Source organism: Cuculus canorus, chromosome 4, assembly GCF_017976375.1.
Source record: "Cuculus canorus isolate bCucCan1 chromosome 4, bCucCan1.pri, whole genome shotgun sequence".
Taxonomy (NCBI): domain Eukaryota; kingdom Metazoa; phylum Chordata; class Aves; order Cuculiformes; family Cuculidae; genus Cuculus; species Cuculus canorus.
In genome coordinates, this window is record NC_071404.1 from 2,867,918 (window position 1) to 2,893,876 (window position 25,959).

The 25,959-nt window shown below is 45.8% G+C and overlaps 1 protein-coding gene across 1 annotated transcript in view; it reads right to left on the minus strand.

Moving 5' to 3' along the window:
* Nucleotides 1-25,959, minus strand: part of ATRN (attractin) — a 208,728-nt gene that overhangs the window by 47,329 nt on the left and 135,440 nt on the right. Inside the window, exon 25 of the mRNA XM_054064661.1 lies at nucleotides 7,973-8,034. Coding sequence (XP_053920636.1) covers nucleotides 7,973-8,034 — 62 coding nt within the window. The remainder of the gene's footprint in view (nucleotides 1-7,972; nucleotides 8,035-25,959) is intronic.

The window sequence follows — 25,959 nt, forward strand, 5'->3', positions numbered from 1 at the left end:
TTTTAAGACCTCAGCGAGTTGCAAATGTCAGATGTGGACTTCTTATTTTGAGTTGATTTGAACAAGATGCCTCCCTACATATTCATTTACTCCGTTGGAGAAGAAAGCTAGAGTGGATAACTAAGAGGACTGCTTTTATCCTTATATTCTGATTGATGAGGAGCTCGACATGAGGCGGCAATGAGTGCTCGCAGCCCAGGAGACCAACCATGTCCTGGGCGGCATCAAAAGCAGCGTTGCCAGCAGGGTGAGGGTGGGGATTCTGCCACTTTGCTTTGCTCCTGCAAGACCTCATCTAGACTCCCGTGTCCAGTTCTGGAATCCTCAACCTAAGAAGGACATGGAACTGTTGGAACAGGTCCAGAGGAGGCTACAAAGATGATCAGAGGGCTGGAGCACCTTGTCTTTCTCCAGGCTGAGAGAGTTGGGGTTGTTCAGCATGGAGAAGAGAAGGCTCCAAGGAGACCTTATAATGACTTCCAGTACCTGAAGGGGCTACAAGAAAGCTGGGGGGGGACTGTTCACAAAGGCCTGTGGTGAGAGGACGAGGGGGAATAGCTTTAAATTGCAGAGGGGCAGATTTAGACTCGACATAAGGAGGAAATTCTTCACAACGAGGATGATGCAGCATTGGCATGTGGCTGCCCCATCCCTGGAGGTGCTCTAGGCCAGGTTGGATGAGGCCTTGAGCAGTCTAGTTCAGTGTGAGGCGTCCCTGCCCACGGCAGAAGGGTTGGAACTGGATGATCATTAAAGTTCCTTCCAACTCAAACCATTCTATGATTCTATATTAAGTCCCCTTTCCAAAATGCAATGTTCCACAAGACTGTATGTGCCACGGCCTTTCACAGGTTTCTTTCCTGCTTCACTTTTGGTACCAGAGCCAAGACTTTCTGAAGAAAGCATGGAAAGGAGTTACCTATTCAAGAGTAACAAAAACTCTTTCTACAACGTTCAACTTGTATTTCAGAGGAACAGCACCACATGCCTTTGTGCCGTCACAAGGAGGCAGCAAACACCCACAAAAGCTATAAAACCACTAAGGAAAGATATTCCTCCCCTTGCACTTCCTTCCTTTAGCAACACTCCACGAGGAATAAAAGGCAGCGCCTGGTGCTGGGCTGCAGTCCATCACCTGCTGGAAGAACCTTGAAGAGAGCGCGCAGTCAAGATTTGCTGGGTTTACTCAGCTTAAACCATCCTGAAATATGTTAAAAAGACCTGTCTTCACATCAGTAGCTTTAAAGAAGCTTTTTTTCCATACCTCCTCATGGAAAGCAATTACATAAATTCTGGAAGCAGTGGAAAGAAACATTTGTTTGGAATGAGAGCTGTTGGAGAATGATTTGGGAGTGAAAGCCTACGGTTGGCAGAGTCCTAGTTGAATGCTATGCTCTACCCTGCTTTCTCCTGAACAGCCTCAGCACTCGCCCTGCCAGTTGTGAATATCCACCCATTTCCAAATGGCCGTAAAAATAAACCTTTGCTGCAGGACTTACTTCACCTTCTCCTTCTGTTCCTTCCTCCTCCAAAAATAATAGCCTACCAAGAGTGTCCCTTCATCACCAATACTCATTATTCATTCAAGTCTTCTCTCTACACCTTCCTCCATCTCAAACAACACTTTCGTATTGTTTGTCCTCCTCCATCTTCTGAAAGGAAGGTCAAGCGGATGGAAATATCCTTGGGCTTGAAACATCCCAGCAGTTCTGCAAGAGGCAGGTATCACAGAATCACAGAACAGTTTGGGTTGGAAGGGACCTTAAAGATCATCCAGTTCCAACACCCTGTGATGGGCAGGGACACCTCCCACTGGACCAGATTGCACAAAGCTTCAACCAATCTGGCCTTCAACACCTCTAGGGATGGGGCAGCCACCGCTTCCTTTGACAACCTGAGCCCCAGGCTCACCATCCTCAGCATCAAGAATTTCTTCCTAATGTCTAATCTAAATCTTCCCCTTTATTTAATGCCATTCCCCCTCGTCTTATCACTCCAGGCCCTTGCAAGAAGCCCCTCCCCAGCTTTGCCCTTTCAGTACTGGAAACTGCTCTAAGGTCTCCCCAAAGCCTTCTGTTCTCCAGGCTGAACAAGCCTAACACTCAGCCTGGCCTCATAGCACAGGTGCTCCAGCCCTCACATCATCTTTGTGGCCTCTTCTGGACCTGTTTCAACAGTTCCATCTCCTTCTTATCTTGGAGATTCCAGAACTGGACCCAGGACTCCAGTTGGGTCTCACAAGAGTGGAGTAGAGGGGGAGAATCCCCTCCCTCGCTCTGCTGGCCACACTGCTTTGGATGCAGCCCGGGACCAGGTTGGCCTTCTGGGCTGCACCTCTTGTATTTGCTCCCATTATTTTGAAGGTTAACGCATCTTAAAAATGTGTCCTATAACTCTCCAGCATATTAAAATTTACTTTTAAATTGCACTTAAATTCCTTCCAATTCATCAAAATAATTTGGGATGCGTTTCTAGTAATCATCGCGGTGCTTTCTGAAATCATTAAGTGACCTCTATGTGTTAAAGCGTATTAGAGTTGAAGTAGCCGTATATTTTGGCATTTAAAACTGCCCCGTTTTAGTAGCAACTCTGATGTTGATAAACACTGTAGGAGAGTGTAATAATTGGGCCTTAATATGCCAGATGGATTTTCTTCTCTCCTTGTGAGAATGCACCGTATTGCAGTGCCGATGAAGTTTTCAGGCAGTTCAAAATGAAAGCCTCCTGGTTTGAAGAGTTTTAAGGATACCTGGAGTGGAGAGAAGGTCCTTTCAGTGGAGAGAAGGTCCTCTCAGTGGAGAAGAGCATAGAGGACAGAATAAAAGGAGATAGGGTGTGTAAGTTTACATTTGTGTGGCAAGGTGGGAATACTCTGTGTTATAAAGAGTGCTGAAGGCTCATCAGCTAACGGTTAATGCACGTGTTGCGGGGAGATGACCTCTTCTTGTGAGACCTAATGTGGAGTCCTGAGTCCAGTTCTGGAATCCTTAACATAAGAAGGAGATGGAGCTGTTGGAATGGGTCCAGAGGAGGCTACAAAGATGATCAGAGGACTGGAGCACCTTCCCATACGAGGACAGGCTGAGAGAGTTGGGCTTGTTCAGCCTGGAGAAAAGAAGGCTTCGAGGAGATCTCATAGTGACCTTCCAGTACCTGAAAGGGGCTACAAGAAAGCAGGGGAGGAACTATTCATAAAGGCTTGTGGTGATAGGACCAGAGGCAACGGGTATGAACTGGAGAAGGGCAGATTTAGACTGGACATCAGGAAGAATTTCTTCAGCATGAGAGTGGTGAGACACCGGAACAAGTTGCTCAAGGAAGCTGCGGCTGCCCCACCTCTGGAGGTCTTTAAGGCCAGGTTGGATGGGGCCTTGGGCAGCCTGATCCAGTGGGAGGTGTCCCATCCCACGGCAGGGGGGGTTTGGAACTAGATGATCTTTAAAGTCCCTTCCAACCCAAACTATTCTATGATTCTATGATTCTATGATTCTATGATTCTATGACCGTGGCTCTTGCTCTTAAATAATTAATAAATAATTAAGAATTACTCTATTATGGAATGGTTTGGGTCAGCAGGGATCTTAGAGCTCATCCCGTTCCAACCCGCCTGCCAGTTCCAATCTCCCATTGGATCAGGTTGCTCAAAGCCTCAGCCAACCTGGCCTTCAACACCTCCAGGGATGGGGCAACCACAATTGTCTGGGCCGCCACCTCACCACCCTCACAGGAAACAATTTGTTTCTCATCTCTAATCTCAATCTCCCCTCTTTCATCTTAAACTGCTTGCAACAAATTTAGCTTTGCAAAGGTTAACAATGGTTAGGACATCATTTCTCCTGCGGCTCCAATTAGAGTGCAATATTAATGACCCCATCGCTTCACTGTTCCTTCTACCCAACCTTTATCCACTCACATTTTCTTCGCTTCAAATGAAATGCTAACGCGTTGTAAAATCAAATAATGGTAACAAACAGCCCCACACCTGACTTCATGCTGAACATTGACTCCACGAGGACTTCCAAGAGCCAAACAGCACCTCTAAATGTAAGGTACACCCTTCCTCACCCACTGTATCCAAGCTCTGAAATGAAAAGGAAATCAAACCCAGCGGTTGTGTTTTTTCCTGCCCTGCACTGCCGGATGCTGTTTGAACGCACAGCCAGGTTCTTGGCTTCTCCATAATGTTGTGTGTCTCAAAGAGTCAGTCCTGTCAGTGCTGGTGATACTCCATCAAGTCCACAGTGGTAGAGTTTGGCAATCTACCTTGAGCTCCAGTGTCCACTGGAGGGACCCAAATAATGATGTAAATAATCACAAATGAAAGCAATGAACTCAACAACTGAAATCCGTTTCCCATTTCCCCATATGGTTCTCCATGCAGCTAAAGGCACGGCAGTTTCCCCCAGAAGCATGGCAGAAGAACACGTATAGGATGAAGTTAGAAAGTGGAGGAAGCAGCTTCAACAAGGTGGAAACGTGCTACAATATCACCAGCACAGGAATATTTCCAAAACTTCCTGCAGAACCGCAAAATGAAGAGACCTTTGAATATGGATATGCTTTGGGTTAGAAAGGAACTTATAGCCCATCCAGTTCAACTCCCCTGACACAGGAAAGGACACCTTCCACTGGATCAGGTTGCTCAAAGCCTCAGCCAGCCTGGCCTTAAACATCTCCAGGGACTGGGCAGCCCAGGTCAGGTCTCACCACCCTCATAGTAAAACATTTCTTCCTAAGATCTCATCTCAATTTCCCCTCTTTCAGCTTAAAATCATTCCACCTTGTCCTATTCCTGCACTCTCTCATCAAGAGTCCCTCCTCAAATTTCCTGGAACCCCTTCAAATACTGGAAGCTGCTCTAAGGTCTCCCTGGAGCCTTCTCTTCTCCAGACTCAACAACCCCAACTCTCCCAGCCTGGCCTCAGAGCAGAGGTGCTCCAGCCCTCATTATCACCTTTGTGGCCAAAGGTCCATATCCTTCGTATGCTGAGGACTCCAGAACTGAATGCCAGCACTCAGGTAGGGTCTCATGAGAGAGGAGTAGAGGGGCAGAATCCCCTCCATCCCTGCTGGTCACGCTGCTTTGGATGCAACCCAGGACATGGTTGGTTTCTGGGCTGTGAGCGCACACTGCCATCTCATGTCAAGCTTCTCATCCCCCAGCACCAGAAGTCAATCTCCTCAGCCTGGACTGAAACTGCAGATTGCCCCGACCCAGGTGTAGAACCTTGCCCTTGGCTGTGTTGAACCTCATGAGGTTCTCACAGCCCCACTTCTCCAGCCTGTCCAGGTCCCTCTGGATGACATCCTGTCCTTACGGTGGGGCAACTGCACCACTCAGCTTGGTGTCATTTGCAAACTCGCTGAGGGTGCACTCAATCTCACTGCCAGTATCATTGACGAAGATATTAAACAGCACTGGTCCCATGGTCTCGTGGTGGGAATTGCAGAGGACATTTGTTGGTGCCTCTATCCAACTTAAAAATGGAGTCTATCTAGTGTTGCTGCAGCTAAGGGGTGATGCTACGTGTGTAAAGCTGCGTACCACAATTGGTTTAAAAGGCAGTTGATGCACTTACGGGTGAGTCTGCTGCCTTTTTGCCTACTATAAATAGGGTTTAAAAGTCACACCAGCTCCGTTGCTTCTGGAAATTAGGGTTATGATTCCTGCATCCACTCCCGTTTGGATAACTCGCTCATGAGGCTCACACGGCCCCACTTCTCCAGCTTGTCCAGGTCCCTCTGGATGACATCCCATCCTTCTGGTGTGACAACTGCACCACTCAGCTTGGTATCATCTCCAAACTTGCTGAGGGTGCCCCTGATCTTGCTGTCATCAATGAAAATATTAAATAGCACAGGTCCCATTACTGAATTCACTCATGAAGAGTTTCAAACTCTCATACACAGGCGGATCTGGGTCTTTAAAGAACCAATGCATCGTTTGTAAAGTGGAGATGGCGTTAAAAAGTAACTAAGGAACCAACTGCTTCTCCATTTGTCCTCCTTATAAGTACCCTGGCACAAAGATTGTTAGAGAAGACCTTGACCGCGATGGATTGAGCAGAACAAGTACTTAAGTTTGATCCAGGAGTACACGCTTACTCCGTATCAATGGAAGCAAGGTGGTGGTTCAAACCTGCTGTTCACCTGGGACGGCATTAAAGCACACTTCACTCCGTAAAAGCCACGTACTTACACTGATATAAACCACTTGCCTGAAGGACCCATCTGGAGCTGCTTGCTTTAATTAAACTTGGCATGGAATTTAAAGCAAGGTATTATCCCCACCGCTCATTTTACAATGGGCACCACATTGTCGACTCTAAAATAGGTTGTAAGATGTGTACGAATCTTTGCTCCATGTATATCGCTCCAGAGGAAGTTTTCCTCATTGACCCAGTATTGGTTTGTATTTGTGGAGTACTAACAGCTCCTAAAATAGATGCCAATGTATTCGATTTTAAGGGTAAAGAGATGGACTGCAACGCTTTGGGAGATGTTTAACCTGATTGTTCAGGCTTTACTTTTTGGGGGATAGAAGAGGAAGCAGGTATTAGAATCAGAGAATCATAGAATCCCTAGGTTAGAAAAGACTTTTGAGATGATCAAATCCAACCATACCTGTCCGGTACTAAACCATATCCCTAAGCACTTTGTATACCCATCTCTTAACCATCTCCCTCAGCTGCCTGTTCCAGTCCTTGATAACCCTCTCAGTGAAGAAGTTTTTCTTAACATACAGAACCATAGAGTCCTTAGGTTGGAAAAGACCTTTGAGATCATCCAGACCAACTGTACCTGTCCACTACTGAACTCTAAGCACTGAAATGACTTCTGTTGGTTCTGACTCCTAGGGAACCAACAGTTCATTTCACAGTAAGAAATGACTTTACCAAGCAGTCCATAGAATCACAGAATGGTTTGGGTTGGAAGGGAACCTTAAGCCCATCCAGTTCCAACCCGGCTGCCATGGGAAGGGACACCTCCCACTGGATCAGGTTGCTCAAAGGTCCATCTAACCTGGCCTTCAACACCTCCAGGGATGGGGCGGTCACCACTTCTCTGAGCAACCTGTTCCAGTACCTCACAACCCTCACCGTGAAGAATTTCTTCCTAAAGTCTAATCTAAATCTTCCCCCTTCCGATCTAAAGCCATTCCCCCTCATTCTATCACTCCAGGCCCTTGGAAAAAGTCCCTCCCCAGCTTTTCCTCAGGCATTGGAAGGCCGCTCTAAGGTCTCCCTGGAGCCTTCTCTTCTCCAGGCTCAAAGACTCGAACTCTCTCAGCCTGTCCTCATAGCAGAGGTGATCATCTCTGTGGCCTCCTCTGGACCCATTCCAACAGCTCCATCTCCTTCTTGTGCTGGGGATTCCAGAACTGGACACAGGACTGCAGGTGGGGGTCTCACAAGGGCAGAGTAGAGGGGGAGATGGGTCCGAAGGTTATTTGGCTTCACTTGTGTTGAAATGTATGTTTGCATTTAAGCTGAGAAGTTTTCAGAGTTCAGATTAAAACCAAAAGGTGCTACCTTAAGAGTTTGAAATGAGTCCATGCTTAAGTCTTTGCAAAATCCCGTACTTAATTTATCACTTGTGTTTGACAAAGTGCGAATATCTGCAATTTCTTTTCATCTTACATGATTTGTATGATGCGGCAACTCAGAAAATGTATTCTACACCAGTTTAGAAACAACTTCTCCTTCTCCAAAAGCCTCTCCCACCCCAAAACTCCCTTTCCCTGCATGCACAGGACAAAATGCATTTGCAAAGATGGGCAGACAATTTTCTTAACCTATTTCTTAATGAAATACTTTAGAAACATGGTCGAGATTTCCATTTTCTAGGCCGTGATATAAGCAGGGTGTTTAAATAAAACCCCCAAAACAACAAACCATTAAACACTCAACTGATTAACAAGTCCCACACATGCCTAAAGAAGAAATATTTACTTGTCTTAAATAAAAAGTACCTGAAAAATGTCACAAAGAACTGTACCAGGTCCATAAAGTTGCTGTGCTGGGAGAATGCAATCTGCAAAAGAAAAGCAAATACTTTCTATTAACTGCGTTGTTGAGGGCATCAAAAAATCATACATCCCACAAATGAATTTAAATAAGGAATATATCCCTCTCCCAACGATGTCCAAGGAAGAGTCTTCAGCGCACCTTGGAGAAAGCACCTGGTTCAAAGAGTTAAGAGCCCAGAAGTTTCACAGAGCTAAAATCAGAGCATCTTTAATTACTGAATACCCAACAAGTACATTTAACAGCTTGAAATGCAAACTCCTGTTCCAATAATCCTACAAATAAACCCTCCTCCCATAAACAACTTACACCGAGAGCAGCAAAAAGGCACGAAACACAGAAGATAATGGACACTGTAAAAACAGCTGTGGCATTCATCTTAACTCCCTTCCCTGCAATCCACTCACTCGCTGCGGAGAAAAGGGAAAAACAAGCGCAAATTTTGGACAAAAAACAGAGGGAAGAAGCGAACAGGAAATTGGGAGGTGGTTAGAGGCAAAAGGGAAGATTAGGGAGCCTGGTTAAAAATAACAAAGCAGAGGGGAGGGAAGCCAAGAGCAAGGCAACTGCTGCAGTATTAGGAATCAGGAGTTCTTTCCAGGTACCTCCTATTTCCTCTGACTATCAATCTCGGCCCCACAACTGGGTATTAACTCTTTCATGAAGCAACCAGATTTATTTCAAAATTCAACTGAAATCTCCACTTCCAAATGCGTTCCAGGGATATTAAATTCACTTAAGGCATCGTTTGTGGGGTGTTATTCCCTTTAATAACCTCCGTTATGGCATCATTAGGATAATTTAACGAATTGCTCCTTGCAGTCAAATGCCACAAATCAAGACGATATGAAAAATGAGATATAGCTTGGATTACTGTTTGTAGAATCATGGAAGGGTTTGGGTTGGAAAAGACATTAAAGCCCACCCAGTTCCAAACCCCTGCCATGGGCAGGGACACCTCCCACTGGATCAGGTTGCTCCAAGTCCCACCCAACCTGGCCTTGAACACCTCCAGGGATGGGGCAGCCACAACTTCTCTGTTGCTTTAGAACACCTTCTATTATCAAAATTGCTTTAAATATCATTATAACACAGCAGAGAAGCAGAACAAAATAATTCTCTTATTAAATATGTTGCAATGCTCTCAAGCTGAAAGCTCCTCCTCATTGCTGAACCTCTGTTTCGTTGGAAAGGAAACTCGAAACCTGCAGACCAGATGCTGGTGACCTCAATATTACTGCCTACAAAAAACAAGAAAACACATAGTTTCTTGCTGATTTCTGCCTTATAAAGTGCTTCTCAACACTCTTGTGATGAGAAAAAGAAGTGAGCATGATTTCACTCTTTATTTAAAAACTCGGTGCGTGGTAACTGTGATGGTTTTATATTCACGTAACTAAGAACTTTCCTACTAAAATACCACATTATAGAATGGTTTGGGTTGGAAGGGGCCTTGAAGACCATCCAGTTCCAACCCCCTGCCATGGGCAGGGACACCTCCAACTGGATCTGGTTGCTCAAAGCCCCATCCATCCTGGCCTTGAACGCTCCAGGGATGGGGCAGCCACAGCTCCTCTGGGCACCTGTGCCCACAACCCTCACAGCAAAACTTTTTTTCCCAAAGATCTCATCTAAATCTCCTCTCTTGCAGCTTGAAGCTTAATTAAAGCAGAGAAGAAAAATGTAGATTTATCTCAGACAGAAGCATTACAAATGCTTAACTGGTGGTGGTTCTTTTCTCTACCTGTTGGAACTCTTCTCTTGCAAAGACCCAACAGAGGATCTGTTCCTCATACATGGATTGAAAAGAAGAGCCTAGGTTGGGTTTTGCAATTTACTTTTCACAAGCTGAAAACACCTCATGCTATTAAACCTGACCAATCTGTGTCACAGACAATTTAGTATCGTAATTGTTAATGGTTTGCTTACTTAGAACTTAATTTCCCCTAATATAATCTGTTCTTAGGACTTAATTAATTCAGTTACACAGAAAGTTTAGTTAGAAATGGCTGTTAGAAGTAGGCTGCTCATTCTGGATGTAGGAGAAATACAGCACTAATTTCCTAGCAGTATAGATTTTTAATTAAGTTTAAATGACAGTAGAAGATTCATTTATCCATTCCTAAAAAACTCATTTTGTACCAAATGAAGAAGCAGTATAATGGTAGAAGAAGAGTGTGTATCTCATGCCGGGGACTGGGAGAGCCTCTTCTGGGTACTGAGCAGAACTTCAGCTCAGCTGCCAAGTCAAACAGCCATTTCCATAGAATCCCAGAATCCCTTGGTTCGGAAAAGAACTTGGAGGTCAAGTCCAACCTTACCTGTCCACTACTGAATCATACCCCCAAACAATTCATCTGCCCATCTTTTAAACCCCTCCAGGGATGGGGACTCCACCACCTCCCTGGGCAGCCTCTGCCAGGGACTGAGAACCCTTTCGGTGAAGAAATCTTTCCTGATGCCAAATCTGAACCTGCCCTGGCGCAGCTTGAGGCCATTTCCTCTCGTTCTGTCACCTGTCACTTCGGAGAAGAGACCAACACCCACCTGGTTACAACCTCCTCTCAGGCAGTTGTAGATGGCGATGAGGTCTCCCTCAGCTGCTCCTTCTAAGACTTTTTCTCCAGCCCCTTCCTCAGCTCCATTCCCTTCTCTGGACGCGCTCCAGCCCTCAATGTCCTTCTTGAAGTGAACGGTCCAAAACTGAACCCAGGATTCAAGGTGTGCCCTCACCAGAGCTGAGTCTAGAGGCACAATCCCTTCCCTGCTCCTGCTGGCCACGCTGTGTCTGATCCAGGCCAGGATGCCATTGGCCTTCCTGACCACCTAACAGATGTCTTTTGTTTACAGTTCGTAATAACAAACTGTTATTTTCGTAACAGACTTCTCCTCTAAAGACCATAGAACCACAGACTGGTTTGGGTTAGAAGGGACCTTAAAGCCCATCCAGTTCCACCCCCTGCCATGGGCAGGGACACCTCCCACTGGATCAGGCTGCTCAAAGCCTCATCCAACCTGGCCTTGAACACCTCCAGGGATGGGGCAGCCATGACTTCTCTGGGCAACCTGGGCCAATTGCCTCCCCACCCTCAGAGGAAAACATTTCTTCCCAAGATCTCATCTCAATCTCCCCTCTTTCAGCTTAAAACCATTCCCCCTCATCCCATCCCTGCACTCCCTGATCAAGAGCCCGTCCCCAGATTCCCTCTATCCTTGTTTTATACCATCTCGTTAGGAGCAATGCAATAAATAATTACGATGAAAACAGATCAGGAAATTAATTAAATTAATTCCAGGGAATATTATAAAGCTTGTGTTTATCTGATCCAAAAAGGCACCTGAAAAAGCTTACCAACTATCATCCTTTTTCTAATGCCACAGCATTTGAAGTATCAAAACCATCTGGCTCCTCTCCAGTGAATAAAAATAGCCATTATATGGCCTGATAAAAAGTATAATTAAGAGCTTTACTTTCTTTATCATTTGATTAGCATAAAATATTAAGCTAAGAGATAATTTGGCTGCCTCGATCTACCCAACAACATCTAAAGAGCGCAATCAAGTTGAAATGAGTACACGTGTATTTCAGAGGAGTTAACAGCAAAGTACTTGGCCACAAAATATCTTACGTAAAGGAAAAGCAATTTGAACCCAATTGACATTTCCGTAACAGTTGGTATTTTCCAACTCCAACTACTTCTGGAGTTAAACTACAGGCTGTGACTGATACAAATGTTGACAAACAAATTGAGGCAATTACCCGCCAGGAATTGGTTTGTATTCGTCCCGAAGTTTGTGTTCTGAGAGAGAGGAAACTTGAGGATATTTTCAGGAGAACAATTTCAGACAAAAATGAATCCAGCTGATGCTCAGTCAGCTTCTTATTGTGAAACCAATTCACTTTAAGGTGGCAAGAACAACAGTACCTAATGTTCATAGAATGGGTTGGGTTGGAAGGGACCTTAAAAGCCCACTCAGTTCAACCCCCCTGCCATGGGCAGGGACACTTCCCACTGGATCAGGCTGCTCAAAGTCCCATCCAACCTGGCCTTGAATACCTTCAGAGATGGAGCAGCCACAACTTCTCTGGACAACCTGGGCCAGTGCCTCACCAGTAAAAAATGCCCTCATAAGATCTCATCCCAAATTCCCCGCTTTTAGCTTGAAACCATTCCCTCTCACCCTATCCTTGCACTCCCTGATCAAGAGCCCCTTCTCAGCTTTACTGTAGCTCTTTTTGGTCCTGGAAGCTGCTCTAAGTTCTCCCTGGACCCTTCTCTTCTCCAGGCTGAACAACCCAACTCTCTTAACTTGTCCTCATATGGGAGGTGCTCCATAGATGGTCTTTGTGGTCTCCCCTGGACTCGCTCCGCAACAGATCCACGTTGTTCCTGTGCTGAGGACTCCAGAATTGAATGCTGGGACTCCAGGTGAGGTCTCACAGAAGAGGGGGAGAATCCCCTCCCTCACCCCGCTGGTCACAGTTTTTTGGATGCAGCCCAGGATATGGTTGGCTTTCTGGGCTGCAAGCACACATTGCCAGCTCAAAAGTTATTTTAGCTTCCATTCTTTGATGAACAAGTGCTTTGAACTCATTAAAAAGTACCTGAATTTCACATAGCACTAAGGAAAACGAATGTAAAATCACCAAAGCAGAGAAATCATGTAAAATATTTTTATCATTAAAGAAAGCAATAAACAAATTTGAGTAACTCCTCTCCCTCACTTGCAACCAAGAGATTTACTGACAAATCATCACAACACAACCTCTCCACCTGTGCTGGAAGTTATTGCTATAGAAGCCAAATTTTAAGCCAAAATGGGGATAGGGCAAATCTCCAAACCCAAATAATTATCAGAATCACAGAATTATTTGGTTGGAGAAGATCTTTGAGATCATCGAGTCCAACCGTGCCTGTCCAATACTAAACCAGATCCCTGAGCACCTCATCTGCCCATCTTTTACACATCTCCAGGGATGGGGACTCCACCACCTCCCTGGGCAGCCTCTGCCAGGGCCTCCGAACCCTGAGAAATTTTTTCTGATGTTCAATCTGAACCTGCCCTGGTGCAACTTGAGGCCATTTCCTCTCGTTCTATCACTTGTTACTTTTGAAGAGACCAACATCCACCTCACTATAACCTTTCAGGCAGTTGCAGACAGCAATGAGGTCTCCTCTCAGCTTCCTCTTCTCCAGGCTAAACAACCCCAGGTCCCTCAGCTGCCTCTCATAACCCTTGTTCTCCAGACCCTTCCCCAGATACGTTAGGCATCTAAATGCTTGAGAAAACACAAACAAGCACAGAAACCATTGTTTCTACAATTTTTCTTTCCCTGTTTCACAATTCAGGATTATTTACATGCCGTATTTTTGTCTTTGTCCACTAAAATGATTCAATTCAAATCAGCGCTGCCTTTCTTTTCAACCCTACTTCATATTGGGGATGAGAAAAAATGAAATTGGAAGAGCAGGACACACGCCTAGAATAGAATCATCAAGGAGAGAAAAAGAAAAGCCTAATTAATTTATGAAATGGGAGACATAGGACAGCGAAGGCGCCACGGGAAGCCGGCTACTGGAGTTTGGTGCTTGCTGTGAATTCAAAAGATATCAAAAGGGTCCCTACTGCTACATCCATTAGATTCACCTGGCAGGTGGGACAACGCTCCAGCACTCGTGATTTCAAAGTCTAGGAGACCACAGAGCACTGAAAAACACGGAAATTCTGAGTTTTCAGTCCCTCTGCTTTTTATTTAAATATAATCCCAGTTAATGAACAAAAAACCAACAAGTAAGGCTGAAAGGCAGGAGCTCCAAGAGACAAAGCCAACAGCCAAACAAGCTGTAGATGCCATTTGTACATATCTTCCTCTGTTTCCTCCTCAGCATCTCCTCCATCTCTTAGGATGACCATTTTACGGTTAGAGACGAGGATTCCATCTGACCTTGGAGAACACAGACAACAGTCAGAAGATGCTGTAGGCTGAATGCTGAGCGCCTGCTCTCCTGTCAAAAGACCAGCTGAAAACCAAACAGGTTTTAAGTAGGGCTAAAAAGATGATGTGAAGGCTGGAGCACCTCTGCTATGAGGACAGGCTGAGAGAGCTGAGGTTGTTCAGCCTGGAGAGGAGAAGGCTGCGGGGAGACCTTAGAGCAGCTTCCAGTATGGAAAGGGGCTACAGGAAAGCGGAGGGGCTCTTCATGAGGGTATGTAGTGATAGGACAAGAGGAAATGGCTTTAAACTGGAAGGAGGAAGATTTAGATTAGACATTAGGAAGAAACTCTTCACGATGAGGGTGGTGAGGCACTGGCCCAGGTTGCCCAGGGAAGCTGTGGCTGCCCCATCCCTGGAGGTGTTCAAGGCCAGGTTGGATGGGGCTTTGAGCAACCTGATCCAGCGGGAGCTGTCCCTGCCCATGGCAGGGGGTGGAACTGGATGGGCTTTAAGGTCCCTGGCAACTCAAACCGGTTCTATGATTCCATAATTCTATTCTTGAGTGACGCCAAAGTCATTCTGTGATAGTAATGGGAGGAAAGACAGCTCTTCTGATCAAGAGTAACATCGTTCCCTGCTTCAGTTCTCATTTACACACAAATACGTTGAGCTCTGGTGAAAGACATGACAGCAAACGTGTATTGTTCTTAGTGCTCTCCACTCAACAGGAAATGCGAGCCAAATCCAATAGCCTCGGTGGTGAGGTTACAGGAAAAAATGAGCCAATCTAGCAATCCAGTTCCACCACCTAAAAGGTGGTCCCGGCTCTGCCACATGCTGCTTCTGCTGTTTCATATCTTCTATGAAGATCTTTAATGAGCCAAGGCAAGTTTTCAAGCCAGCAGGGCACTAACTGTAGGAATGCAGGGCTTTCCGCTGGGATTTTTGAGCTGACCAAGCTTGCTGATGGATGAGGCAAACTCAGCAGAGACCCAGGAGAGTAGTAGGACAAGATGACTCTTTTTAGGCAGGAGGCTCTCAAATCATATTGGCAATGTTAGCTCTTAGCACAGCTTTTCAGAAGGAAGCAGCTGTTTATTTATGCAGATAAGATTTATGGGATTCAGACACAGAGTAGACATCTAGATAAGGAATAGAGAGGTTACGTGCTTATTATTCTCCACTTAACTGAATCCTCATCTGTGATTCGGTTGGCCAAGGTAGGTGTCTATTACAGCATAACCCGAACAATTCCAGATCTATTAAGTCTCAATCTATAGAACGCTTTAGGTTGGAAGGGACCTTAAAGATCACCCAGTTCCAACTCCCCTGACATGGGCAGGGACACCTCCCACTGGACCAGGTTACTCAAAGCCCCATCCAACCTGACCTTGAACACCTCCAGGGATGGGGCAGATATGACTTCTCTGGGCAACCTGGGCCAGGGCTTCACCACCCTCACAGGAAAACATTTCTTTCCAATATCTCAGCCCTCTGCCCTCTTGCAGATTAAAACCGTTCCCCTTGTCCTGTCCCTGCATTCCCTGATAAAGAGCTCCTTCCCAAATTTCCTCAGGTCTCTTTAAGTATTGAAAGGCTACTCTAAGGTCTCCCTGAAGCCTTCTCTTCTCCAGACTGAACAACCCCAACTCTTTCAGCCTGTCCTCAGATGGGAGGTGCTCCGACTCTTGGATCATCTTCACAGCCTCTTCTGGATTCCAGAACTGAATGCAGGGCTCCAGGTGAGTTCCAGGTGACGAGGGGACAAGCATCTATAGCTGCAAGAACAGCTGATCTGATAGCTAAAAATCCAGGGGAGGTGGATCTCAGAGTAGCAGAGAAGTCCCAGACATAAGAAGGAGATGGAGCTGTTGGAATAAGTTCAGAGGAGGGCTACAAAGATAATCAGAGGAGTGGAGCACCTTCCATACGAGGAAAAGCTGAGAGAGTTGGGCTTGTTCACCCTGGAGAAGAGAAGGCTCCAAGAAGATCTTATAGTGACCTTCCAGTACCTGAAGGGGCTACAAGAAAGCTGGGGAAGGGCCATTTACAAAGGTTTGTGGGGCAGATTTAGACTGGACATTAGGAAGAATTTCTTCATTATGACAGTGGTGAGACACTGGCACTGGTTGCCCAGGGGAGGTTGTGGCTGCCCCATCCCTGGAGGTGTTCAAGGCCAGGCTGGATGGGGCCTTGGGCTGCCTGATCTAGAGGGAGGGGGGTTGGAACTGGATGGGCTTTAAGGTCCCTTCCAACCAAAACCATTCTATGATTCCGTGACAAGTCCAGATTGATCTGTTCCTCCTTGCATTAAAAGAATTACTCACTGAAAGGCTGAAAAATCCATTTGCATCCAAGCGCACTCAGCCTGCTGCGTTGTATTTTGTAGAAGCAAAACTTCTGGCCGACTGGGTGCAGCTGAAGAGTTTCATGTGCTCACATTTACATGCTCCAACAAGGAAAAAGAAAATCTCCCCTAAAATTTGATTTTCACACCTCCTCCTCCTCCAAGCCACGCTGCTCCCAATGAAAGAGATAAATGACTTATTCCTCACTTGCCGCAAGACTAACGAAGCTGTTGAGCTTTATGGCACGAACGCTTGCTACCGTGCAAATATAAAAACAAGTTGACTTCAGAACTTAAACCGGGATGGAAATCGATTTATATTCCAATCCTGTGCAGCCTTACTGCAGCAGTCACAAATTGTCACTTTTCAGCTAATTGGCTGCAGTCAGCAGTTGGCTGCGAAATGCCAATTACGGGCGCTTTGTCTCCCCATGTGATCTCTCAGATCACTGCGCCGCGCAAACACGGGCAGAGCTGCCTCTAAATTCCAACCGGTGCTTAAGATTTAGCCCCCAATTCCTCCGCATCCGAAAAATTACCGCACAAATCTAACAAACGGGAAGTATTTGTTCAATAAACAGCCGGGTGTTGAGTAGTGATGCTCATCTAAATTTGAAGTACACCAGTAAATAGTGTTCTGGGAAGTCCCATAATTGAAGAGCAATCTCAGAGTAGACCCCACACACCCACTCCTTCCAGGAACGTCCTACCAAACACCACCACAAGAAACCTGAGGCAAGGCCAGAAAAAACTCAGCTCTTCTAAATGTCATAGATTCATGGAATGGTTTGGGTTGGAAGGGACCTTAAAGTCCATCCAGTTCCAACCCCTTTGCCATGGGCAGGGACACCTCCCACTGGACAAGGCTGCTCAAAGCTTCATCCAACCTGGCCTTGAACACCTCCAGGGATGGGGCAGCCAGGACTTCTCTGGGCAAGCTGGGCCAGGACCTCCCCACCCTCACAGGAAAACATTTCTTCCTAATATGTAACCTAATTCTCACCCACCTCACCACAGCCTCCTTTCAGGCAGTTGTAGAGAGCAACACGGCCACCCCTCAGCCTCCTCTTCTTCAGATCAAACAATCCCAGGTCCCTGAGCCACTCCCCACAACACTTGTTCTCCAGTCCCTTCCCAAGCTCTGTTCTCTTTCGCTGGACGTGCTCCGGCACCTCAATGTCTTTCTTCTAGTGAAGGGCCCAAAACTGAACGCAGGATTTAAGATGTGGCCTCAATGGTGACAACTACAGAGGGATGATCTCTTCTCCGCGTCTGCTGGCCACACCATTGCTGATGAAAGCCCAGATGCTGATGGCCTTCTTGGGCATCTGGGCCACTGCTGGCTCATGTTCAGATCTTCTGAGCAGCACCCTCAGGTCCTTTTTCCCAAGGAATATCACATTAAGTGAGGAGGCAGCATTCAGTAGGATGAGCAGCAGATACAACAGCTGATGACCAAGTGATAACTATATTTCAGTATGGTGGATTCCCACGGGAAGAGGACTTCTCAGGTGCATTCCAGTTCCCCTGAGCTCCTGGTACAAACCCTTCCCAAAGCAGAGAGCACAGTACACAAATAATTCTGCCTCATTTGGTTTCCTGCAAACAACTCAACTGGTTGTTGGGTTGTTTCAACTTGTTGAATTCTGGTGTATTTTTACACAACAACTCACTCTAAGCCTGACGTTAAAAGTAGTGAATTTCATGATAACCGCAATTAAGTTCAGGAAAATTACTATCATCAACTGGAGACAGAGGTTAACATTAATCACCTCCAGCAGTAAACAGCACCACAGACTTCAGTGAGAGAAAACAGTGATTGGCACTGGCAGAGGCTGTCCAAGGAGGCGGTGGAGTCATCATAACCTGGAGGGATTCAAAAGCCGGGTAGATGAGGTGTTCAGGGATCTGGTTTAGTAGTGGACAGGTATGGTTATACTCAACAATCTCGAAGGTCTTTTCCAACCAAACAAATCTACGATTCTATGAAACGAAACTCCTTAAAACTATTTTAAGGGTTCGGAAATGGAAGAGTTAAGATTCTCCCAATCTTGTATACTGCCGGTAGACAAAAAGTCTTCACCTCCTGTTGGCCTCTCAAAATTAAGGTGTTGGTAAGGTGTCCACCTTTGAATGCATACTTTATGCATGAAACTCAATAGGAAAAGGATAAAACCCAAAAACTAAAGTATAGAAAGGAGATGTTGCCACATCTGCTTCTGCCCCCAAACAACTGGCTTCCAAAGTCCTTTCTGTCCACAAAGGGATTTCTTGTTGCTTATAAACTCTTGTCCACACGTAACCTTGAAGACTGACAGGTTTGGTAGACATCACCCGAAAAGGGGTTCTTGGAGCAACCCTTTATGTTGCCTAGTTTAATTCTACAACCACTAAGCAAGAGCACCTTCGCAAGTGCAGCACAAAAACTTCATGGCATTTCATAAAATCATAGAATAGTTTGGGTTGGAAGGGACCTTAAGAATCATCTAGTTCCAACCCCCCTGCCATGGGCAGGGACACCTCCCACTGGATCAGGCTGCCCAAAGCCCCATCCAACCTGGCCTGGAACACCTCCAGGGATGGGGCAGCCACAGCTCCCCTGGGCAACCTGGGCCAGGGCCTCCCCACCCTCATGGTGAAGAAATCCTTCCTTATGTCCAGTCTAAATCTGCCCCTCTCCAGTTTATACCCACTGCCCCTCATCCTATCACTACAAGCCTTTGTAAAAAGTCCCTTCCCAGCTTTCTTGTAGCCCCTTCACATACGGGAAGGTCACTATAAGGTCTCCTTGGAGCCTTCTCCAGGCTGAACAAGCCCAACTGTCTCAGCCTTGTATAGGAGGTGCTGCAGCCCTTGGATCATCTCTGTAGCCTCCTCTAGACCTGTTCCAACAGCTCCACCTCCTTCTTATGTTGAGGATTCCAGAACACAGAATCACAGAATGTTTTGGGTTGGAAGGAACGTCAAAGACAATCCGGTTCCACCCCCTCTGCCATTTCTACTTTAAATATTTAAGTAGAGGAAGAAAGGCCTCCTTGTAGAGATCTTGCTTATTAAAAGAAAGACAGGTAAGGAATTCACGATTTTAAGAGGAATTCAGATGAGAACAACAATGCAATAAAACCCCTCATGTAATAAAACAAACGCCCATTTTCCACTGCTCGGTTTCAAAGCAACACGTTCAAAAATAGGAGACTTCTTGAAAGCCCCTACAAAATACCAGCCCTTACACTGGACCTCAGATGTGTTTATGCTGCAAAGCTGTTTCGAGTTATCTGGAACTTGGCAGAAGGGCTATGGCACCCATGACCTAGCGGGAACGCCTGCGAGCTGGCGGGTGATAGGATGGGGAGGTGGGTCCCACGCGCTGAGCATCCAAGACAAAGTCCCGGCAGCAAAGCTCAGCTCGCTCACAAAGGTGTTTGCTCATGCCATGGGAAGGAGAAAAGAGATTATGAGCTACAGCAGAGAATAACGGAGGAGACCGAGGGGGAATTTCATCGGAGTTTACAGTTTCCTCACAAGAGAAGGAGCAGGCGTTGAGCTATTCTCTCTGGTGACCAGCGATAGGACCTGAGGGAATGGCAGGAAGATATGATGGGGAAGGTTAGGGGGGACATTAAGAAAAGGTTCTTCACCCAGAGGGTGGTGGAGCACTGTAATAGCTCCTTGGGAAAGCAGTCATGGCACCTTTCAGAAGCATTTGGCCAATGGCCTCAGACACACGGTGTGAATGCTTGGGTTGTCCTGTGCAGGGACAGGAGTTGGACTTGATGATTCCAGTGGGTCCCTTTCAACTCAGGTCATTCTGTGATTCTGGTTATAGAGTGAGATTTCTTGCCACTGTCTTTCAAGAGAAATATGCTGATGCATTCCTTATTTTAAATTTACTTGGATTACATGCAATGGTAATGATTACTCTGGAGATCAAACAGTTTTGAACCACACTGAAATAAAGTATTTAAAATAAAGACGCCAAAGCTGGAACCCAAAAGCGAGCCACTCGCATTGAAACATTCCACTCCTCCCAGCTACAAATCCATAAGGACCTCCTCCCTGCATTGAACGCTGTTCTATGGATGCATTTGTGAAGGATCTTGTTCCACGGCTCTGTGACGAGCAGAGCTCTCACACCATCTGAGTGCAGGTTAAGTTCCGTTCGTCAGCATTGCAAGTATTTATGGAGAGTTCCGACATGCAAACAACGAAAACGTAAGCACACAACAGGTCAAACACCCTGAAAGACTATCAAAATGCTGATCTTTATCGTCTACGACCACATCGATGGCAAAAGCTTAAAAGGAATAAAAGTTGCTTTTCCTACAGATCTTGAACCCACAGAATAATTTGGGTTGGAAGGGACCTTAAAGCCCATCCAGTTCCAACCCCCTGCCATGGGCAGAGACACCTCCCACCAGACCAGGCTGCTCAAAGCCCCATCCAACCTGGTCTTGAACACTTCCAGGGATGGGGCAGTCACAACTTCTCTGGGCAACCTGGGCCAGGGCCTCACCACCCTCATCGTGAAGAATTTCTTCCTAATGTAATATACATCTTCCAATTTAAAGCCATTCCCTCTTGTCCTATCACTCCAGGCCATTGTAAAAAGACCATCTCCAGCTTTCCCGGAGCCTCTTCAGGCACTGGAAGCTGCTCTAAGGTCTGTGTGGAGCCTTCTCTTCTTCAGGCTGATCAACCCCAACGCTCTCAGTCTGGCCTCACAGCAAAGGTGCTCTGGACCCATCCCAAGTGTTCCACCTCCTACTTATGTTGGGGATTCCAGAACTGGACACAGGACTCCAGGTGGGGTCCCACAAGAGAGGAGCAGAGGGGCAGAATCCCCTCCATCCCTGCTGGCCACGCTGCTTTGGATGCAGCCCAGGACACGGGTGGTTTCTGGGCTGTGAGTGCACAGTGTCGGCTCATGTAGAGCTTCTCATCAAACAGCAACGTGTGCTTCACCACCCTCACAGGAAAACATTTCTTCCTAACATCTAATATAAATCTATATAAGAGGTAATCAAAAATAAAAAGAAAAGTAAAGCAGATAAATAAGTATCAGCAATACTTTTTAGGTTGGAAAATAGCTGACAGATGGAAATGGGCAAAACCTTCTGTCTTGTATCATTTCTGACCAGAGAAAACACCAGGAATATTTGCAAGCCAGAGCTCGGTGGTGCAGCGGAGAAAAAACTCCGTTTATCCTCAAGGAAGTGGTGTTTTCTAAGGATTGGATCAGATTTAAAACGTTCATCAATCTGCATCACAACAGGTTTGCGATACGCCAGCTGCAGAAGGAAGTCTAAGGATTTTACATCTTTAGTAAAATAAAGAGGTAAAATAAGTTTATACATTAATATATCATATATATATGAACGATACATATAGTTCAAAGTAAAATACGTATTTATTTATATAAATAACCAAATAAAAATACTTTTTAGTGCTTACATTTCTCACATTATCACATGATACTGAAGCCACACCGGGTGTCACATTAGCATGTGAAGTAGCAGCGATATAAATCAACCCCAACTTCCTTTCACCAAACTGCCTAATTGCACGAAGAAAAAAAGAAGACAGAAGAACCAAAAATACATACGAGTATAGTGGAATAGTCTGCCCAGGGAAGTTATGTCTGCCCCAGCCCTGGAGGTGTTCCAGGCCAGGTTGGATGGGGTTTGGGCAGCCTGATCCAGTGGGAGGTGTCCCTGCCCATGGCTTGGGGTTGGAACTGGATGATCTTTAAAGTCCCTTCCAACTCAAACTATTCTATGATTCTGTGATTCAAAAAATACGCTGGGAATGTTGATCATAGAATCATGGAATGGTTTGGGTTGGAAGGGATCTTAAAGATCATCCAGTTCCAATCCCTTGCCAAGGGCAGGGACACCTCATACTGGACCAGGCTGATCAAAGTCCCATCCAACTTGGCCTCGATATCTGTGGTTCTCTCCACATACTCTTAAGCTGTAGGACCAGCAGCCTGTTCTGTGTCTCCAACATAAACCCAAAGCAAAACAGCCAGTCCTTTGGAAGGAAACGTCCTGTGAGCTCATGTGAGGGTTGATCAAAGAGCTGCCCCCTCACGCAGGATCAGTAACAGCTTTGAAAGAGCTATGAAGTCAGAAATCACAGGCTGGGCTGTTGTACTCCTCAAGGGTTTATTTGTTGAGAGCCTTGGCCAAGATTCTGTGTTAAAAAACCCTAATATGAAAAAAAATCACACTGTTGGGTAGCAGAAAATAAACAACATCTATATAAGAGCTTTTGTTAGCATTAAAGATGGACAGGTGGTTACTATTGATTGCTAAAGGCTTTCTAGAACTTGTATGATGGAACCAATGGCATCTTGGCCTCTATCAGAAACAGGGAAGGGACTGTGCCCCTGGACTCGGCATTGGTGAGGCCACATCTTGAATCCTGGGTTCAGTTTTGGGCCCCTCACTCCAAGAAGGACATTGAGGGGTTGGAGCGTGTCCAGAGAAGGGAACGGAGCTGGGGAAGGGGCTGGAGAAGAAGGGTTGTGAGAGGCAGCTGAGGGACCTGAGATTGTTTTGTCTGGAGAAAAGGAGGCTGAGGGGAGACCTCATCACTGTCTACAACTGCCTGAAAGGAGGTTGCGGTGAGGTGGGTGTTGGTGTGAGAGGAAATGGCCTCAAGTTGCATCAGGGCAGGTTCAGATTGGACATCAGGAAAGATATCTTCACTGAAAGGGTTCTTGGGCCCTGGCAGAGGCTGCCCAGGGAGGTGGCGGAGTCCCCATCCTCAGAGGGATTTAAAAGCCGGGTAGATGAGGTCCTCAAGATCTGGTTTAGTAGTGGACAGGTATGGTTGGACTCTATGATCTCAAATGTCTTTTTCAACCAAATGATTCTATGATTAACTCTAATATTAGCATTAAAAACAGACAGGTAGTTATGATCTGTCACTAAAGGCTTTCTAGAACTTGTATGATGGAACCATTTTGTCGTGTCAAACATCCCAGTAAAAAACTGAACCGACAAATCATCGAATCATAATAATGATTAATAAATAAACCTGTCATGATTTATTCCAATCCCCATAGCCAAAATAGTCACATCTTTTAAGGACACTTTGGGTCCAGGCCTAGGAATCAGGATGCTGCTGGTCTTGCAAGGAAAGCAGATTGTGTTAAGAAATAACCATACACAACGCTCACAGTTAAGGAAAAATGCAAAAGGAAAAATGAAAAAAGAAACCGATTTGTGGAAAAAAACCCCTAATACAATAAATCCCCGAGCAGTCCTAGAAATCAATTCTTGCCCCGGGGCTGTGGTAGCTCTCCACTGCCCTGTGCCCAGTTCTCCACGCTGCCAGCACTGCTGGAACAGGATCTGCCAACCTGAAAAAAACCCTTCCTAATACAAAGTCAGGAAACTAAGCGAGTGAAAAAGAAATTTTAGCAGCATTCCAGGTTTCTTTTTAACAAAAGCAGCCCCGCCGAGCCGTCTGAGAGCTGTTATTCGAGCGCTGGAGGCTCTGTCTGTTGGCTAAACAAGCCAGAGGCTTTTTGCTTGTGTCACCCTGCGTTGGTACAGGATATATTTCCCCCCTGTGGTTTAGCCAGGCTGGATCTACTGTGGCAGTCAAGTGTTGCCTCCTTATATTTTATTGGCAGCGCTCTTTTCTCCTCTCCATTAACTCTGCTTACCATTCTTTGACTCTTTAAATCAGCTTTCGTAGAAGGAAATATATCTGACTCTTTCGGTGGCTGTAAAAGCTTCCCAGCAACGGCCCACGCCGCTCGTTTTCTGCAATATATCTGAACTTGAGGTTTCCATCAGCATTCAGAGGTGGCAAAACTGTATTTCCTAGAGCTATTCAGCGCAGAAGTAAAGCAACGGCAAGCAACCAGCACGTCATCACCCTGGGCCTCACCCAGGAGAAATTAACTGCCTAACGCAGACTTTGCTTCAATCGAAAATTAATTCTGCTTTTTTTTTTTATGGATTATGCTTTCCAACACGGCATCTTAAAAGGGAAAAATAAAGAGCAGCTTCATTACAAGTGGGACAACCCATACGTATCTTACTCTCCTATTCAAAACCCTCCTCATCCTAAGAAATCCTTCAGGTATTATTAAATCTATACCTCTCCGTTCTGCTATAAGTTTTCTTACTTATGCAGCTAAAGTTTTGGATCAGCCACACAAGCAGACTTTCAATGCTGTATGAGGATACTGCAATAAGCCTCACAGAGATACACGAGTTACTACAGTTTATGGTAGAATAGAACCATAGAATCATTAAGGTTGGGAAAGACTTCTAAGGCCATTCTGTCAGCCCAACACCATCGTGCCTACTAAACCACGTCCTCAAATGCCACACTTGCGTGCTTTTTCGACACCTCCAGGGACGAAGATTCCAGCATTGCCTCTGCCAGTGCTTCACCACTCTTTCAGGGAATTTTTCCTAATATCCAATCTAAACCCATCCTGGTGCCGCTTGAGGCCGTTTCTTCTCATCCTATCGCTTGTTATTCTTGAACAGACAAACACCCACCTTGCTCCAAGCTCCTTTTAGACAGTTGTAGACAGTGACAAGGTCTCCTCTCAGCCTCTTCTTCTCCAGGCTAAGGAGCCCCAGGTCCCTCAGCCACTTTTCATGACCCTTGTTCTCCAGCCCCTTCCCCAGCTCCGTTCCCTTCTCTGGATGCGCATCAGCTCCTCAATGTCCTTCTTGGAGTGAGCGGCCCAAAACTGAACCCAGGATTCAAGGCGAGACCTCACCAATGCTGAGCCCAGGGGCACAATCACTTCGCTGGTGCTGCTGGCCACACCAATTTTGATCATTTCAGGCACAGCTTAAGCTGTAGATGTAAAACTCCAAGACTTCAGCAGTTGGGTAAAAGGACCAAAATCCCACGCAACAATAAAGCACTTGGGGAAAAATCACCCTGAGCCACTTTCAAGGCTGCTGAAGCCACCACCTCCAGTAAAAAGTCCTGGAGTTGCTACACGCTCCAGCAAGGGTTAAACTGCCTCGGAGAGAAACCCCAGTTTCTACAGATTTAAGAAGCTGCTAACAAAAATACTACTTAATACGAAAAGGAACAACTTCTAACAGGGGAAAAACGCCATGAGTTGCTGCCAAAAATAAGAAAGCAGAAGCAGGTAAAAAGGAAGCAGCTGTTTCATGGTTTAAAGTATCATTTAACTGTTCTGTTTCAAATCTTTCTGTCCTCAGTAGAAGACGTCAAGTTTGCCTGTTTGGAAAAATCAGCATGTAATTGCATGTCTCCAAAAAGTAATTACAACCAACAGCAAATTTCATCAGATTAACAAATTGATTTATGTCTCATTGTTGGGTTTAAAGCAAACCTCTCACCCCAGCGAAAGAGATGCAGCGAAAGAGGCTCAAAAGCACCTGCAGTTAGAGCTAAATAAAGGCAAGGGACTTCATTAGCAAACAACTTTGGCATTCCAAGGCTTTCCAAACTAAAAGAAAAAGAACGTTTTTGGCACAGAAGGGACTCGGAGAGCTAAGGATGATTGTATCTCCGCAACTCCATCAATCCCTAATTAAAGGTACATGAGACACGATGAGGACCTGGCAGGAGAGCGATCAAGATCACCATCCCCAGTGCAGTTTCAAGCCCACATAATTATTTTATCAAAGCAATCA